Genomic DNA, 18,338 nt, shown 5'->3' with positions numbered 1-18,338 from the left:
GCCAGCGATCAGCATAAGAGTCCTCACTAACAAAGTCGCGACGTTGGTTGTAGCGAGGCTCTCGCTGCTGACGAACTCCATTTTCAGAGTAGGCAGGCCTCTTTTCCATCGGCTGGTTGTCATAACGTTGAGTACAGCTGCGCTGATCGTCCATATGCGAAGCGCCGCTAGGTTGAACCCACAGAGTGGACCGGGCGGCAACATTTGCCTGCGGTGCACAACTCTGCCGCACATATTCTTCACTACGGATGGCGTCCCTAGATCTTGACAATTCCTCGCTTACAATCTCTCGTATCATATCAGCCATGATACTGAAGGACAGGCTTCAACACTGGCTACAGAGATGACATTGGCCAGTCTTCTGAATTTAGGCGTAATTCGTCGCAGCTTGAGAGCCTCAAATGTTCTACAATGCTTTATAACATCAGCGGTGGTGTTCAGGTTCTCTTTGCTAATAATAAAATTATAAACGTCTTCCGCTATTCCTTTCAGGAAGTGGCCGACTTTGTCTTCTTCAAGCATAGTGGGGTTGACGAGTTTGCATAGCTTTAAGATGGCTTCGATATATGCAGTACAAGTTTCTCCGGGTACTTGCGCCCAGTGAAACAAAGTTTGTTCAGCGCGTTTCTTCTTTGCAGGTTCATCCCCAAAATGTTTCTTGATTTCGCTTGTAAAGATAGCTCATGTACTTAATGAATCCTCGTGATTATCGAACCAGTAAAAGGCAGTGGCGGCAAGAACACCACATTAGCCAGCTTAGTAGCGGCGTTCCAGTGATTGTATTTACTCACTCTTTAGTAGTGTTTCAGCCACTCATCAACGTCCTCCTCAGGTTTTCCGGAAAACGTCCGCGGCTCTCGATAATGGGGCCAGTTGTTCGCCGTGGATGATCCTGGCTGCTCGGTACTGCCGTCTTCAGTCATGTCTGATGGCATTGGTGGTAGGCCAGCAAGTCTACGGCTTCTTCGGAAGATGAAGCGCTCCGTGGTCGCTACCCAAGCACCTCTCACCAAGATGTTACGTGCTTTGTACGCACGGGGGGTTTATTTACAGGGATCGGTCCAAACAGGATTGCGGCGAAGCGTACAAACGTCCCTCTGCCCTTGCTCCTCTTTTTTCTTCACCGATCTACCCGACCGTTCTTCTTCATCTTCCGTCGACGTTTTACGAAGGCGCGTGACAATATGTTAAAAAAACCCCTAAAGGTCATGCAATAGCTCTGGCTCAGCTAGGCACATTTTTCAATGGTTAAAAGTTTCTTAAAGCTCAATATAAGAGGAGTGCGGAAACAGAGAGCATATGCGAGAGAGAGCATCTACGGAATTTGTCGATGGCGGCATCGGTGATTCTCGAACTTTGGCTCGACTGCTGCTGCAGTGTATTCTTGGGAATCTGTCCGGACGCTAAAGTGTGGTCTGTGTCACGCTGTCATTTATGTATAAGGCCGATAGGAATGTTTTTAATATGTTTTTTAATTTGAAAGCGCCTGTACCATTAATAAATGTTTAGCTGCACACCGCTGGTTTGATTTCTTTATGCAATTGGAGCTAGTGCAAAAGCAGCCAATGGTGTGAGCTGTATCTTTACTGTTGGGAACAACCACTAGCATGCCCAGCGTGACAGTCCGACCAGGCATGTTGGTGTGCATTTTTGATGGCTAACACTGGGAAGATTTTCTTAGTAACTGACCAAGTGATAACGCATGCATTTGGCGTTGCCAAATATTTTTCAGTGTTTTCCAAACCACATCCTCCTTTACACTGTGCAGAAAAAGAGAATGAAATGAGCACATGAAAAATGAGTGCACTCATGATATTGATTCATCCATAATGTGCTTTCCTGAGTGCGTACTGGGAGCTGCAATCCGTGGCAACGCTCGAGAAGGCCATCAAACAGTAAGTTATGTAAAATAATCTGAGTACGGACTTGAGAGATGAAACACATTTTGCGAGTCAATCAATTGAATGAGTATAATATGACGCAAACATCTGCATTTGTAAATGGTGAGAAGAAATATGTTGCCGCACATACACAAAAATAAGTAAACAATGACAATGGAAAATGGAATGGTCATGGTGGCCAATGGAATGTCCACCATGACCGTCAGAAATGAGCACTATCCTCAAGATTGCACAAAATGTCGTATTCATAGAAGTACCGCACATGTTCACCACTTCCATATTACCTCTGTCGTCTGCCAGCTGCCCGAGCGCAGCCCGCACTAAATCGTCGTTGTGAGACTCTGGCATCCAGTGGCATATCATCAGGGGGAAATGAACACATTTTGGCAGCAACCAAAGTTGGAAGAGCACCGGACGCGATATTCGGAGGTCGTGGGTTCGGTTCCCACCATCGGCACGTTGTTTTTTCTTCTACTTTGTGTTTAATTATCTTTCCCCTAAACAGATTACATTACTAATTTCTGTGATTATCCAAGTAAACATTAAAAAAAATACATAAAGTACCATCCCCAACGCTTTCCTTGGCCTCGCCTACTGTTGGCTTCTTTCCTTCATGTATTATAACGAGCACCCTCATTTCCCCTAATTGATCTGCTTGTAGCTTACGGGGGTCTCAGTTCTGGCAGTCTTGAAGCCATAGGTAGCTTGAGAGGGTCTAGCACAGCTTTCGCCCTCGCTCTTGATCACGTTCTACGTGACGCTGGCGGTAACAAAAGACGTTCCACGTCCGCCGCTATGGTTGATGGTGGCGCTGGTGAACACTCTCAAGGTTCGTATACAGAAAACATAAATACCCAAGCAAGTAGCAGGGGGGACAGCGGCCGATGTAGCTCAATTGGAAGAGCACCGGACGCGATATTCGGAGGTCGTGGGTTCGGTTCCCACCATCGGCACGTTGTTTTTTCTTCTACTTTGCGTTTAATTATCGTTCCCTTAAACAGATTACATTACTAATATCTCTGATTATCCAAGTAAACATTAAAAAATACATAAAGTACCATCCCCAATGCTTTCCTTGGCCTCGCCGACTGTTGGCTTCTTTCCTTCCTCCATACAGAAAAATACAACAGCTGGCTTCACGCTCGGGCACCCCATGGGCTACTGTGGACTAAGCAAAACTTTTTGCTGGGCTAGTTGGTGCATAAGGATTTGAAAAAACTTCAGCGCAAATGAAAAGTCTGAAGGCGAAAAGAAGAAAGGACAGGAAAGAGCGCTGACTGACAACTAATCTCTATTGAGCAAAAACGTGCCCAATAAATATGAGAGCGGTGGCAGAACAGTCAGATGCAGTCACACGTCACATGGTGTAAAGGGCCGTAAAAACGATAAAACACAAAACAGGTGATAAAAAATGCTAGAACTCAAATATAATAAGTTATTCAGTTGATAAGATGAAGCATTTAACAATAAACAAACACAGACGAAAAATGAATCAGGCATGCGCGGAATCATTGTCATAAAAACCCAGATGAGTCAACGCGGCATAGTAAAAGGTCAGAAGAGCGATAAAAAAAAAAAAAAAAACAGGGTGAAAGTTCTAAAAAAAGATTGTCTAAATAAATTTTAAAGTATACAACATGAGGCATGCGCGGTCAATAACTAAAACGAAGGGCTTCCAGAAGGCAAATGGTGCGGCGTTCGTGGAAGCGGCAAAGGGCGCACGGACGCCGACGGGCAGGTTCGCATTTATCGTCTTGTGACGTAATGACCTGTCGTGACGGACGTCGCGCGCCCCTTGTCGAACACAACCAGCATTTCAATGAACACATTAAAGTTCACCGGCGTTCTATAATTCGTCTAAAAGAAAGGAGAGGCGCAGTATCTCTCACTCGCGGAATCTCGCTATCATTCTCACTGTAGACAAGGAGAATTATGAAGAGCGTTTCACGATCCGGGCTGTGGCGCAGGGGTAAAGCACTGGGATGGGGATCCAAGGGAATTATTTTAAGTATCAGAGCCACCGCAAAAGCGTGACATTTTGCTGATGACAACGATAAGCCATTAAAGGCTTTCGCCCTAAATATAAGTAGTCTTGTTGAACAGTTGTGCTGGCGCGGACGAAAAACTATCGGCAAAAAATAGGTCTGCCGCTGCACTGGGCTGTCGAGCCAAGTCAAGACCGGAAGTCTATTCCCCGGCCATCTTATTATTGTATTTTTGGGTTTCCTACTTTATCTAGGGGAAAAATTGCAGACGTGAGGGTTCTTTATCTCAAATAATGTAACGTGGTTTGTGCTGGTACTCTTCAACGCAGCAAATACAATTTATTGTGTAAGTCAATAATCAGTAATTTAGGTAAATAATGTCAATAAGATTGCAAACAAAACTTTTTCTCCGGCGCTCAAGGTAGCTTCCAGCAATATGTAACTGGTTGCCTTCGCCTGCCCCTGAAATGTCGTTTCTAGCCCTTGGATCAAATTAGCTTTGACAGGGGCATATGTTTAAAAATGGTGCACCTCATACTTCAGTTGCCTTGAGATATCCGATGATTACATCACTGAAACTCACCACTGATCCCACTCAAGGTTCTAAAATAACTGCCTGAGTGACAGCCTTTTATCACTTCAACAGGCTAGAAAATTATTTATATGAGTACGGAATGAAGACTGATATTTTATTTGGTATACTTTCTAAAATGCCTGTGGAGGGACAGCGTGTACCTGAGTGACATCCTGCCCGGGAAGGCCGCGGCAGCAGTCAAGCGATGACTCGTAATAGTGGAGTAATTGGACGGCAGGCATAACGAGCAGAGAAACGTGACATCTTCACTCAGCCTTGAAGCTGAAAGCCGGAATAAATTGCTGTGAAGCATCATAAACTTATTAAGCTATAAGAAAACCCTAGTGAAAAAATCCTATGAGTCACAATAACCTCATACAAATTCTCATACTAAACTCGTACTAAACTCATACAAATCTCATATAATCTCATTCAACATATGAGAAATATATGAGATAAACGAGATTTGTATGAGTTTAGTATGAGAAATCTGTATGAGGTTATTGATACTCATACGGTCTTTTTCACTAGGGAAGTGTTACTTTTTATTATGAGGGTTTTAAGCCTGTTTCGATCATTAAGGAAAAACAATAAAATGTGCTGTTTAAACCTACCTTTTTGGATGCGCAGGCATTCTTAAGCTACTTACGTATGGGTTGCTCTTCACCTGCCCGGAGAACATCACCATTGCTGACGCTACAAAGTTGGAGCCCGCTTGGAGGGAAAGATGCGCATCTATCAACACTGTGGAAACACTAATTTCCATGCATAATCGAACTGCAAACGTTTTAATGGGTAAAGCACCGGGCAGCGAGTATCGTCGAAATGGTTGGGCCATGTGTGGGTAAGTCATGGCCCATGCATGACCGAGTATACTGGCCAAGTCGGCCATACTCATCGGCCCGAAGTCGATTGCCGGCGATCGGCCATTGTCAATCCCCGACCTCGGGCAGAGGTGGGGGGCCAAGGTTGGCTCGGTGACCTTCGGTTATAATGAATATATGGCCATACAGGCCATCATCATCATCATCAGCCTGATTATACCCACTGCAGGGCGAAGGCCTCTCCCATATTTCTCCACTTAACCCGGTTCTGTGCTACCTGCATCCACTTGACCCCTGCTAACTTCTTAATCTCATCCGCCCACCTAACTTTCTGCCGCCCCCTGCTACGCTTTCCTTCCCCATATATAGGCCATATATTCGGCCAAGGTCGAATGAAGGTCGGCCATATTGGCGAGGGCCGAGAGAGGGCCGTCCATAGGCTTGTCGCTTGGGCAGTCCCTTCTTTTTCTAGCAGTTTTACTCTTTCACCTCAAGTAAAGCGTGGCGCGATCCCGCACAGTAAAACATGTCTTTATAGCCCAAATCAAGACCGCATGCGCCACCATTCCTCTAGGCAACGTGCAGTTACGGATCGCGCTGAGCATAGACTTGTTACCAGCGTGAGCTCTTCTCTCGATGCAGGGTAGTGCTTTGCCATGGGACGTCTGAGCCGGAGCCTTGGTCGTGGGCCGACACGGTGCCCTTCCGTCGAGGCTTCTTGCCGCACCCTTTCTGCAAGATCGAGGTACGTGGTATTAACGTTTTCAGCAAACGTTTCCACGGGGCATATCTATTCCTCTTCACGGGAGAATATTTTTGCAGGTTCTCGACGTGTAGTAACGTGACACATGGGTGACGTGGAGCATACGTCACATACGCGGGTATTGGTTTTTTTTTGTGAGAAAAACGCGCTGCTCACTCATACCGAGCGGTGAAATGTTGAATCAGCGCCGATTTTGTGTGTTCGGAATTTTTTTCTTTCGTTCTTTTCTTCTGGTGGTTGGCAGGGTAGCTGGTATGCGAAGCGACGTACGGACTCATGACTTGTTCGCAGTGCACTGTGGTGATTTTGCGTATGCTAATTCTTTGCAGCGAAAACGTACGCGGTGACTGACTGTATGCAGGGCTGCAAATATATACGAGACAATTTTAGCGGAGCTTATAAGAGCAAAATTTATAAGCGGAGCGTATATTACAAGCGGAAAATATATAATATTATAAGCGGAGTGTATTTGCGCCTCCACTCCGCTCAGCCGACGAGCAGGAGCGCTACTGCCCAAACACCCAAATAGGAGCACACAAGGGGATCGCGGCACGCCTCCGTTCTGCTTATATCCGGCCCTAGGTGAGTGTGGAGTGGACCTGCGCGCGCCGCACGTGGGATGTTGCGCAGCTGGGAATGTAGCTGCACAGCCCGACTTGACAAATAACTATCATGTGCTCTAAACCCCCGTATGCCTCTCGCTTCACATGTTATAAAACGTTTACGAGGAAAAAATATTGCTTTGCAATGGGCCGTGAAAATGAAGCAGTGCTTTTTTGTAATGCCTAGTTGAAGTTTTTATAAACAGGGGGCTCTTCGTGCACTTTGCCTGTGCCTCCGAGTAGCTAAAAATAAATTTTGTCGACAGCGCTCCGGTTGGGCTCAGCGGGCACGAGCGAGGGCAACAATACGTGCAGGTAGAAATTTATATTTTGCCAAACCATTTAACTGCTCATGAGTGGCGCTCGTAGAAACTCGGGGCAGAAAGCGTCCGCTCCACCGCCGATCTTCAGTAAAATAAAAATCTTGTTTCCACCGGGAATCGAGCCTGAAACGCTCAGATCCCTAGCCGGGCGCTTTAAACTGCGCCACGTCCGGGATTTGTTTCTTTATTGCGTGGGAAACCTTCCGAGGAATAGAAACTAAGACATCTCACGCCTAAAATCACCCCCCAAGTAGCACGCCGTCAATGGACTGCCACTGGTCCAATATTGAGATATATTGGTACCAATATTGGTCAATATCGGCGTCTGATCGGGGCGCACGAAGATCTAAGATATATGCCAACAAATTTTATTGGCTCTCCTATCAAAACCAGTATTGGTATACTACCTTGTTTACTGGCATTCAATGGCACTCAATGGCTACTCAATATCTTCCACCCAAGCTGACCCACTGGTTGTTATATCACGGCTATCCCGCTAAGCCCACTGGCCATTCAATATCTTGTATCCATGCTTATTCACTGGATACTCACAACTGGCATCCAGCCAGATTTATCGGCTCCCCAATATTTCCAATCCAATCTTGCCCAGTGGTTTTGCATTATTGGCATCCAGCCAGAGCAATTGGCAATCCGGCACCTTATAGTGCTGAATGTTTAAATACTCTGTACTACGGCTAGTTGCTATTTCGTGCTATGGCTAATAGGCAACTACAAAGCCATCCCATACGTATGGAGTGCTGATATATTTCATGTAGCTTTTATTTAAATAAAGCATGCTGATAATATCCATGCACAGAAAATAACACAGCTGAAAGGTTCATTTTATGGTGATATATCATGTGTGCATGGGTTACAGATCGTGGAAAAATTTAGGCAGAACTCTTAGACTTCAGTGCTCATCCTGTTTTTGCGTCCCTTGGCAAGGTGTTCTCAGGTACCGGGTTGGAGGAAGGCACTGAGTTCATCGCAGTTTCTTCTGTGGTCGGTTGTAGGGGCGGCAGCTCCCAGCGGCCTTTAAGCAGAGTGCATAACAATGTATTTCCTTTCGCAGATGGCACCTGGAAATAAAAGCAACATTCATAAATCCCATTAAGAGAGAAAACTTTTGGAAAGTAGAAGTACAGCTAGACCGTGGAGTAAAAATGCAAAATAAAGCACCACCTGTTGGCCCTCAGGCAACTTTCTTGTCTGGTTTACTCAGGTGGAAATAAGCTGCATACTCGGTGATGCCGGCCATATTAACTTGGTTACATTGGTTCCGACATCTGGCAGGGCACGGCTTCCTATGTGGATGTGTTGTTGACGCTGGAAACATAAAACAAAATTATATTGCCGTTATCTATTCGTTAAACGGTAGTCAGTGCTTGCCCCCTTATACTTGTAGTGCCTTTGTGATCGAACACCTGTAGAAGAAAGACGTCGTCATAACTTCATGCTTCAGATCAATAGCTTTCCTTTGAATAGTCTTCGTTAGGGTAGATTGCCGCAAGAACTAAAAGAAACTACAAAAGAAAAAGATGCAAAAAATGGCAGTCGCACTCCGACCGCGGCTGCTAAAGTTAGTGTACACTGCATCATTACTGCAAATAGAACATTTTAAAATTTGTCAAAGCTGCAGCCAAAACAACGTACGACACAGATGCTTTGGGGTTTGTACGATATACTCAAATTGAAAAAAATAATGAAATCCGTAGCTTAGCATCACGTTTGTTGTGGGAACAAGTTTGTACGTCTGGTAAAGTATAAGAACTATGGTAGCAACTGTAAATCAGAACCACTTTTCAGAATTTTGTTTCATAGAGTTCTTCGCGCGGACAGTAGAAGCTCTTGCACGTTGAAGATAAAGAGTCATGTTTCAGGCAAGCCCTTTTTTTCTGCGCGATATAACATTCTATAATGGTGGATAAGTGCATTTTTGAACTAAAAGTTTTGTTTTATTATTTCCGCAAATAATCAAATTTAGCAGTAGGAATAAGTGCGTCGGCAGATCTTCTTTCCGGACGCTTTTAATTTTCTACAATTGATAGAAAACTGCACCTGCTGGCTATTTTATGACATTTATACTACTAAGGATTAGCGCAGGAGAAAGATCAAACACGTGAATAAACTACACATCGGTTATACCATTGCAAACGCGCATTCATAACAGCAAATTACAATATTAAATATTCGCTCGCAACTAAAAATTATGTTCCAGAAAGCTCAACTTAACCATGTGTTTTGAATATAGTATGTAAAAGAAATTGGATCACTTCAGACACACAACACGCGCGATGAAGTTGTAACCTGAAAATCACACAAAACACGCATCATGTTTTAGAGGGCCACATTTTTCTTTTGCAATACAAACTGGCCACCTCTGCGCCGTAAATTTTGTCATTGTGACCAGAGTTTATGCATACAAAATAGTGCGCTGAAAATACAGTGCAGAATTGACTGGCGTGGTGCGGTCCGTTCTCGCAAGCATATCGGTTATTGACATGATAATCAAGGCTGACAACATACAGCACCAAATCATGCAAAAAAAAAGGTATCTTACGGTACGGCTAGCGCAGATTCGCAGACCTCAGTTGCAACAATCCAAAATGAATGTTGCCACGCAAAGTACACCCCAGTGATCTGATGCTTTATTACACCTGGTAAGAAAAAGTAGTGATCTTACAAGGAGACAAAGCAAGAAATAATCTCAGAGAGCTCAGTTATGAACAAACAACTTAAAATGCTGGTGGTACTCACAAATATCCTCTTTCAGGCATGGTCAATAAAACGAATAGGAACTTTCACAAGGCTTGGTTTTTCGGTTCTGCTGTCCAAAGCTGCGGGAGCGCGAGCAGGTCGAGCGGGTAGGGATTGTGTGGCCTGACTGACGCCTCTGAATCAGCCGCTTGTGTCGAAATTCGAGGCATGGTTGGAAGGGGGCAGAAGGGTCGTTGTGTTTTCTCTCTCTCTCTCTCTCTTTTTTTTTGCTTGAGATCTGTCGAAAGAGGAGGCATAAAGCTCGAAAGGCGGTGAGAGAAAAAGGACCGCGCGAGCCCAGAAGGCTGCAGGCCAGGAAAGTTGGCTCCCCCCCACCCTTCCCCATGTCCCATCACCACTTGCTGACACCAAGAGTGCCGCCGCGACATTAGGCCGGCATAACCCGCGTCCGGTATACCCCCTCCCCCCCAAGAATATCCCACAGATCCTAGAAAAAAAAGTCGGCGGGAAAGAAGGGAAGAGCTGCAGGGGAGTAGAGTGGGGGGCATTGTGAGCTACCCTTGCCTAGCCGGGAAGAAAGGGCAGTGAATGCCGCTGCCCTTCCGCGATGACTGCGTCACGGGAAGAAAAGGCTACAAGATGTGAAGTTGATAACGGTTTGGAAAATTGCTTTAGTCAAGGCCCTCGGGCGGAGAGGCGACGAAAGAACGAGCGAATGGAAACCATATGCTCTTTGCGCCAAGCTTGTGAGGAGGAATGCGCAGTTTTGCCCTCGGCTTCGCTAAAACAACGAGAAGTGCGTTAGCAGCTATTTGGTCGCCTCGATTGTTGGCTCGGTAACGTTTTCAGTGGAATGATAATTTCGCTACATTTTTTTTTTGTTAATGCAAAATGCGTTTTACCTATGTGTTTCAGTAATAATCACATACGTAAAACAATCTTCAGTTTTCACGGGATTGTTCTCGGTTCGAACAAATGGACATATTTTTTACTAAAAATGGCACACTGGTTCATGACGGAGTGCTCTTGAAACGTCATCACGCGCAACTGAGCGATGCAACAGCCCGTATACTTGCTGTATTCCTATTGAGGAAAAGAAAAGCGAAAACGACCATAACTACGGGTACTTCAAGGTTAAAATTCACATGTTATTAGTTTTTATTTTTTCAAATCAGGTCGACGTATGAGCAAGAAAAAATTCGCATAGAACTAAGCGTGGGCATATAAAGCAGCAAGAAATACAAAATACTCAACGAGCTAAGATCTGAAGAACTAAATTGGCAGTAAATAAAGAATAGAAAGAAAGCAAAGGTCAACATAAAATCTACATCTACGAACTTGGGACAAGGTGTAGTCCTCAGAAAGAAGCGCGGTAAAATCATCTTTCAGCCCGCGGAAGCTGCGCTTGTGAAAGCGGCAGAATAGAGAGCAAACCTTAATTCTCAATCATGTGTTAAATTCTTCGAGAGAGGTGTTCTCTAAAAATGCCCCAAAACTGCTTAAATAACGCACTCGCTTTGCTTTTAATATATATGAATTGCCATTAGCTACCTGGTTGACACGATGGGATAGAATTGTTTAGTTCTCTGGAGGGAAACGCCTTCGGTGCGGTGATTATATGGTTGGATAATAAGGCATAGAATGCATGAAGAATAGTTTCTGATCAGTGCTTAGAAGAACGTTATCAAAAGCTGTAGTCAAATGCATCATTATGAGCCATATATTGCAGCTTTCGAGCAAAAATAACTTCCATAGAGAGCATCGTTAATATGCAATTTCAATTTTGTTACCATATATGCAGGTGACACATGAGCGCGCATTCATTGCACTATAGGCAATTGTTTTAAATTTTTAGTTTTTTCGTTTGCCTTGCCACATGCAGTACTGTCGACTTTTTTTATTATCTTTCACATGCACACAACATTTCGGCAGTGTGCAATTTACGTCGCATTAGAATATGAAGCATTCCAGTACAGTTGAGATTTCATTTCTTGTCAAGCGTATAATATATGTTGCTTCTATTTTTTTTGAGCTGAAATATTTTATGCGCTGCTACACCGATGGCCTGTCTGTTGCTGAAACCCACAGCAGAGCGCTAAAGAGTAAAGGAATAAGATGCAATTTTGTGTTTAGTAGATATTAGAACTCGGAGACCTTGAAAGCAGCCCAACATATCTGTCTATAAGAACAGCTAGTACTGAGGCGTGGTATAGTCGGTGCTGATGCTGAATGCCGGAAACAGCTAGCGTAATGGCGAATCATGCAGTGAGTGTTTGATTGGCTAGCGCGATCGATCTCTCCCACCTCTGCTATCGCTTGAACATATTGATACGTGGCAAGGCTAGTCCACGAAGGTTAGTCCAGGCTGGCACCGCACACAGAACACAGAAACACAGCAGCGTCGACCTTATCCTAGGATCAATCGTTGCTACCACTTCGTCTTCTTCTGCGTCACTGTTGCTGATCGTTTTCATCTTCAACTTCCAGCGATGCAGGTCATATATGTCACATTACCCCCCCACGAAAAGCACAGTCCCGGTGCGCACTAGGACGAAGTACTACAGGGGTAATACGGCTTCATCCGGGCGACATGAACAATCTCGGTGCGTGGCATAGAGGACTGTTGCGGCGGATGTGCAGGGGCGATCTCGTATGTCACAGGAGTGACTGGCCGTAAAACACGGTAGGGTCCTGCGTATCGTGGCAAGAGCTTCTCACACAGCCCTACTTTACGAGCGGGAGTCCAGAGCAAGACGAGAGAGCCCGGAGAGTAGTGGACATCCCGGTGGCGAGAATCATGGCGCCGTTTTTGAGAACTTTGTGAGGAAGCTAGTCGGCGGCGAGCGATAACACGGGCGGCGTCAGCTCGGGAGATGGCGTCACGAACGTAGGTACTGGCGTTAGCGGTGGGAGGCAGTACGCTGTCAAATGGAAGGGGAGGGTCACGGCCGTATAGAAGATAAAAGGGTGAGTAGCCCATTGTGTCGTGACGAGAGGAATTGTACGCAAACGTTACAAACGGCAAAGTAATATCCCAGTCACGGTGATCATCCGAGACATACATTGACAGCATGTCCGTGAGCGTGCGGTTGAGGCGTTCGGTGAGGCCGTTCGTTTGTGGATGGTAAGCGGTGGTAAAAGAGTGCTTGATGGAGCAATACCGAAGAATTTCGTCGACTACTCGAGCAAGAAAGTAACGGCCACGGTCAGTGAGCAGCTGGCGTGGAGCACCATGGAGCAGGATGACGTCGTGCAGAAGAAACGCAGCCACGTCAGTTGCACAGCTGGTGGGTATCGCTCGGGTGACAGCGTAGCGCGTAGTATAATCCGTGGCCACCGCAATCCATTTATTCCCCGACGCAGAAAGTGGGAAAGGCCCGAGAAGGTCAAGACCAACTCGGGAAAACGGGTCTACTGGGATGTCGATCGGCTGCAGGTATCCAGCTGGCGTAACCGAGGGCTTCTTCCGTCGCTGACACCGGTCACAACAAGCCACGTAACGACGGACAGAGCGATAGAGGCCTGGCCAAAAGAAGCGGCGGCGGACGTTGTCGTACGTACGAGATACGCCAAGATGACCCGCTGTAGGTGCGTCGTGCAGCTGTTGAAGAACGGTGGTACGCAGGTGTTCGGGGACTACGAGCAGAAGCTCGGTGCCATCTGGTCGCATATTCCGTCGGTATAAGGTGCCGTTGTGGAGCACAAACAGAGCTAGGGTAGCGTCAAAGTTGTCAGTGCTGAGGCGATTGATAATGCTGTTAAGCTTCGGATCTAAGCGCTGCTCATGGCGAATGTTTGAAAGGTCAGAGATGGCCAACACATATGTGTCATCGTCACACTCGCTCGCAGGTGGTGGATCTACCGGGTTGCGGGACAGGCAATCGGCGTCAGCGTGCAGCCGGCCAGACTTGTGGACGACAGAAAAAGTGTATTCCTGAAGGCGGAGGGCCCAACGGCCCAGGCGACCAGTAGGGTCCTTCAGCGTAGAAAGCCAGCATAAGGCATGGTGGTCTGTGATGACGGAGAACGGGCGGCCAAACAAGTAGGGGCGAAACTTTGTAATGGCCCACACGAGGGCTAAGCACTCACGTTCTGTGATCGAGTAATTCCGTTCAGCTGCAGAAAGGAGGCGACTAGCATAAGCAATGACGCGAGTGCGACCCATCTGCTGTTGGGCGAGTATGGCACCAATACCGTGACCACTGGCGTCGGTGCGTACCTCCGTTGGGGCCGAGGGATTGAAGTGTGCCAGGACGGGTGGGTTAGTGAGGGCTGCAATGAGCGCAGAAAAGGCTTGAGATTGTTCTTGGTCCCAGCAAAATGGAGTGTCGTTCTTCAAAAGATTGGTGAGTGGCCGAGCCGTCTCCGCGAAGTTGGGTACAAACCGCCGAAAATAGGAGCAAAGCCCAAGAAAACTACGTACGTCACTGGTACAACGGGGTGTAGGAAATGCACTTACAGCACGTATTTTGTCTGGGTCGGGTTGAACGCCACGGGCGTCGACCACGTGACCGAGCACCTTGAGTTCACGTCGGCCGAAGCTACATTTCTTCGAGTTCAGCTGAAGGCCAGCTCTTCGGAAGACGCCAAGAATGGCATCAAGGCGATGGAGATGGCTCTCGAATGTAGAGGAAAATACAATGACGTCATCGAGATAGCACAAGCACGTCGTCCATTTCAAGCCGCGCAGGAGAGAGTCCATCATGCGCTCGAATGTTGCGGGCGCATTACACAAGCCGAAAGGCATCACCTTGAATTGATACAGGCCATCGGGAGTGACGAAGGCGGTCTTCTCCCGGTCCCGTTCGTCGACTGCGATCTGCCAATAACCGGAACGAAGATCAATGGAAGAGAAATAGCTGGCACCGTGCAAGCAGTCGAGGGCATCATCTATCCTGGGGAGCGGGTAAACGTCTTTCTTTGTAATTTTGTTGAGGTGTCGGTAATCAACGCAGAATCTCCAGGTATTATCCCTCTTTTTGACAAGCACGACAGGCGACGCCCAGGGACTGCTCGAAGGCTCTATAATGTTTTTTGCTAACATCTTGTCCACTTCATCTTGTATGACGCGTCGTTCTGAAATGGCGACTCGATAAGGTCTTCTGTGAATTGGGCGGGCGTCTCCGGTGTCGATACGATGTGTAACGAGGGACGTTTGTCCTAAGGGGCGGTCACCAAAATCAAAAATATCGCTGTACGAATTCAGAAGACTCGTAAGTGCTGTAGCACGGTCAGGGCGCAAATTAGGTGCAACCATTTCTGATATGCGAGCCTCCGGAGATGGGGACGGTGCTGGTCGTGTCGACACTTTAGCAGTAGGGTCAGGCAAAAGAGCGGCAACTGTGACATCAGACAGTGGGGTCAGTTCGGCGAGAGTAATGCCCTCAGGAAGAACGTGCACAAAAAGGCCGAAGTTCAAGACTGGAATATAAGCGTTGTTATTTTCTACGTGCACGATGGTATGAGGGAGAGCGATTCTACGCTGCAGTGTCACGTCGGTTATGGGGCAAACAACGTAGTCGCCATCAGGAACGGAGGGGAAAGGCGTCATGAGCACATACACTGCAGCTTCTGGTGGCAGACGAGTAAATGTAGAGGAGCGGAGACGGAGCGTTGAAGTATCAGAGGCCTGTTTGTCAGGACAGAGTGGCAGGTCCAGATGAAGCAGTCCAGAAGAACAGTCAATGAGCGCGGAATGTGCAGTTAAAAAGTCGAGTCCTAATATAACGTTGTGAGGGCAACTGCTGAGGACTGTAAATAGCACAGGGATATGGCGGTCGGCAATGGTGATTCTCGCAGTACACATTCCAATCACAGTAGCTGTGTTGCCATCAGCAACACGAACGGTAGATGAGGGAGCGGGTGTGATTACTTTGTTGAGGCGTTGACGGAGCGAGGAACTGAGGACGGAAATGTGGGCGCCAGTGTCAATAAGGGCACAAACTGAGACTCCGTCCACAAGAATGTCAATGAGATTACGTCTGGGTGCGAGGGTCAGTTCCGAGGTGACAGTCCGGGTCGGTAATGCAGCGTCACTTCCGGGCGCTGCATTCGCTAGTTTCCCGAGTAGGTGCCGGCGTATGATTGAGAGGAGCCGCGACCAGGTAGCGGTGAACGGGATCGATGAGCCCGGGGAGATGGAGATCGGCTGTAGCGACGAGCAGGTGCGACGGTTTCGGTGCGAGGTTCATCTGGTTGAGGAGGAGAGTGTGTAGGTCGATCATAGGCGGAGCGGGGCTCCTCTGGTGGGGCGACAAAGCGTCGAGGTCCATAGTAATACCGACGGTCAGCGTTGTAATAAAAGCGAGGGGTGGGGAAAGTACGGCTACGGCAATACCGCGAAGTGTGGCCGGCTCGACAGCAAATGAAGCAGATTGGCCTGTCGTCTGAGGTGCGCCACTCTGCAGGGTTGTGACCAAGGTAGCGACGTGGGGAGGCTGTGCTGGCGGTTGTAGCAGCCACTAAAGGAACAGGGTGCGATGGTGGCGGGGGCGGCACGGAGCTAGAGGAGAGGCCGACGTTTGCAAGTTCCTGGCGGACAACGGCCTGTATCATGGCAACGGTGTCGGGCAGCGGAGACGAGAGTGGTGCAGGAGTTAGAGCCTCAAGTTCTCTGCGGACGATCCGAGTCACTGTCGTGGGATGGGAGGGTTGGTGCAAAGGGGCCAGGTCATCGCAGGATGAGGTAGCCGCCGTGTTCGGAAGACGCTCAAAGCGATGTACGAGACGTCTTTGTTTAGCCTGCTCGAATTTTCGGCAGACTTGGAGCACCGAGTCCACGGTAGAGCAATCCATGCAGAATAGGATGTGGAATGCATCATCCGCGATACCCTTGAGGATATGCCCTACCTTGTCACTTTCCGGCATGGAGGTGTTAATCTTGCGGCACAACGCAAGCACATCCTGAATGTAGGCGAGGTAGGACTCAGTGGGGGATTGAACACGAGAAGAAAGTTCCGTTTTTGCAGCCAAAGCGCGTCCAATTGGTTTCCCGAACAAGTCCTTAAGCTTGCGCTTGCAGGTATCCCAGGTAACGAGCTCTTGTTCGTGGTTTTGAAACCATGTTCGAGCTGTTCCCGCCAAATAAAATATGATGTTAGCGAGCATAATGGTGGCGTCCCAGTGGTTGTTGCGGCTGCAGCGCTCATACTCATCAAGCCAATCGTCAACGTCTGGATTGTCGTCGCCATTGAAGACGGGAGGGTGGCGTATTTTCGTTAGAACAACTGGCTGAGCCGATGTTCCCGCGGTGGTAGGGGCTGTTTCGGAGGTCATTGTGGCTGTTGGAGACGTGGTTGTAATCTCAGGTAGGTGGCGGCCGCTTCGTAAATCCAGCTTTTGGCAGCGTAAATGGACTAATCGGCGCGTACGGGGATCTTGATTCACCTCCACCAAGATGATACGTGGCAAGGCTAGTCCACGAAGGTTAGTCCAGGCTGGCACCGCACACAGAACACAGAAACACAGCAGCGTCGACCTTATCCTAGGATCAATCGTTGCTACCACTTCGTCTTCTTCTGCGTCACTGTTGCTGATCGTTTTCATCTTCAACTTCCAGCGATGCAGGTCATATATGTACGATAGAAGAAACGTACAATATGTACGTTTCTTTCTATCGCGTAAAAAAAAAAGGCGAAAATGATCATGCTACGCGTGCGTGTTCCCAATCATGAACAAACGTTTACAGGATGTGGATTCACCGGATATATTCGATCGTTTCTGCGTTTACTATCCAAACGTAGCCGCTGGTGTTTGTTCAAGCGACTCACACGTTCTGTTGCGTTGTTTCCATTTGAGCACCTTGCGTTTCTTGACTGCGCAGGAGTTTTTTCGCGGACAGGCATCTATTAAACTTTTGCGTGTCAGATGTGTGCTCGAGCGTGTGCGTATGCTTGTGCACTCGTATGCGTATATATAAGCGCATGGAACGAAATCCCATGCGCGAGAGTTGTTGCCGAGATGTGTTCAGGATCTGTGCACTGATGTGTCTATCAATTTCAATCATCCTGGTTTGACGAGATCAGAAAAACAAATCGTCTCCACCGGGAATCGGACTCGTAGCCTAGCTAGCGCTTTAAACTACGGCGCTAAACCCTGGATCGTGAAACTAGCACCATATATATTTCTCCTTGTCCACCTTGATGATAGCGACGAGAATGATGCTGCAATTAGTGATAATGGCAATGATGACTGTATCAATGGTAATGATGTTGCGTTTAGTTGATAACGATAATGATACGTGATGCACCGTATGCAGTAGCATTAATCTCGCCTTCGCAAATTTCTGATGTGTAGATTCCACGTGCTGTCAGAATTTTTTCAACACTTGGCAAAAGTTTGGAACACTATCTGTGTTAGCTATGTCCACGCGTGATCGACATCCGGCCCTCTAGCCTGCAGGAATTGTCTCGAAAATATTATATGCAGAATTTTACATAACAATTAATCGTGCCTAAAATCGCAAATAAAAGAGCACTCTGCCACAATCGTCAAATATAATCGCAGGTCATCCACAACAATTAGTAAATAACGGAAAATATGTTCAGAAAAAGGTATTTTACATTTTCCATGATGGGCGCTTCTGTGCATTTTGTGTGGTCAGCTCATCAAACAATTTTAAGACAATCTGTACATTAATCCCAAAAAAC

General features: G+C 47.2%; 1 protein-coding gene across 1 annotated transcript in view; it reads left to right on the top strand.

Moving 5' to 3' along the window:
* Positions 1-18,338, top strand: part of LOC146210161 (WD repeat and HMG-box DNA-binding protein 1-like) — a 335,137-nt gene that overhangs the window by 300,480 nt on the left and 16,319 nt on the right. The window contains exon 7 of the mRNA XM_084581922.1: positions 5,927-6,029. Coding sequence (XP_084438048.1) covers positions 5,927-6,029 — 103 coding nt within the window. The remainder of the gene's footprint in view (positions 1-5,926; positions 6,030-18,338) is intronic.

This window comes from Amblyomma maculatum, chromosome 1 (genome assembly GCF_055883805.1).
Source record: "Amblyomma maculatum isolate TAMU_Amacu chromosome 1, ASM5588380v1, whole genome shotgun sequence".
NCBI lineage: Eukaryota > Metazoa > Arthropoda > Arachnida > Ixodida > Ixodidae > Amblyomma > Amblyomma maculatum.
The sequence above is the reverse complement of the archived record's forward strand: the minus strand, read 5'-3'. Positions and strand labels throughout refer to the sequence as shown.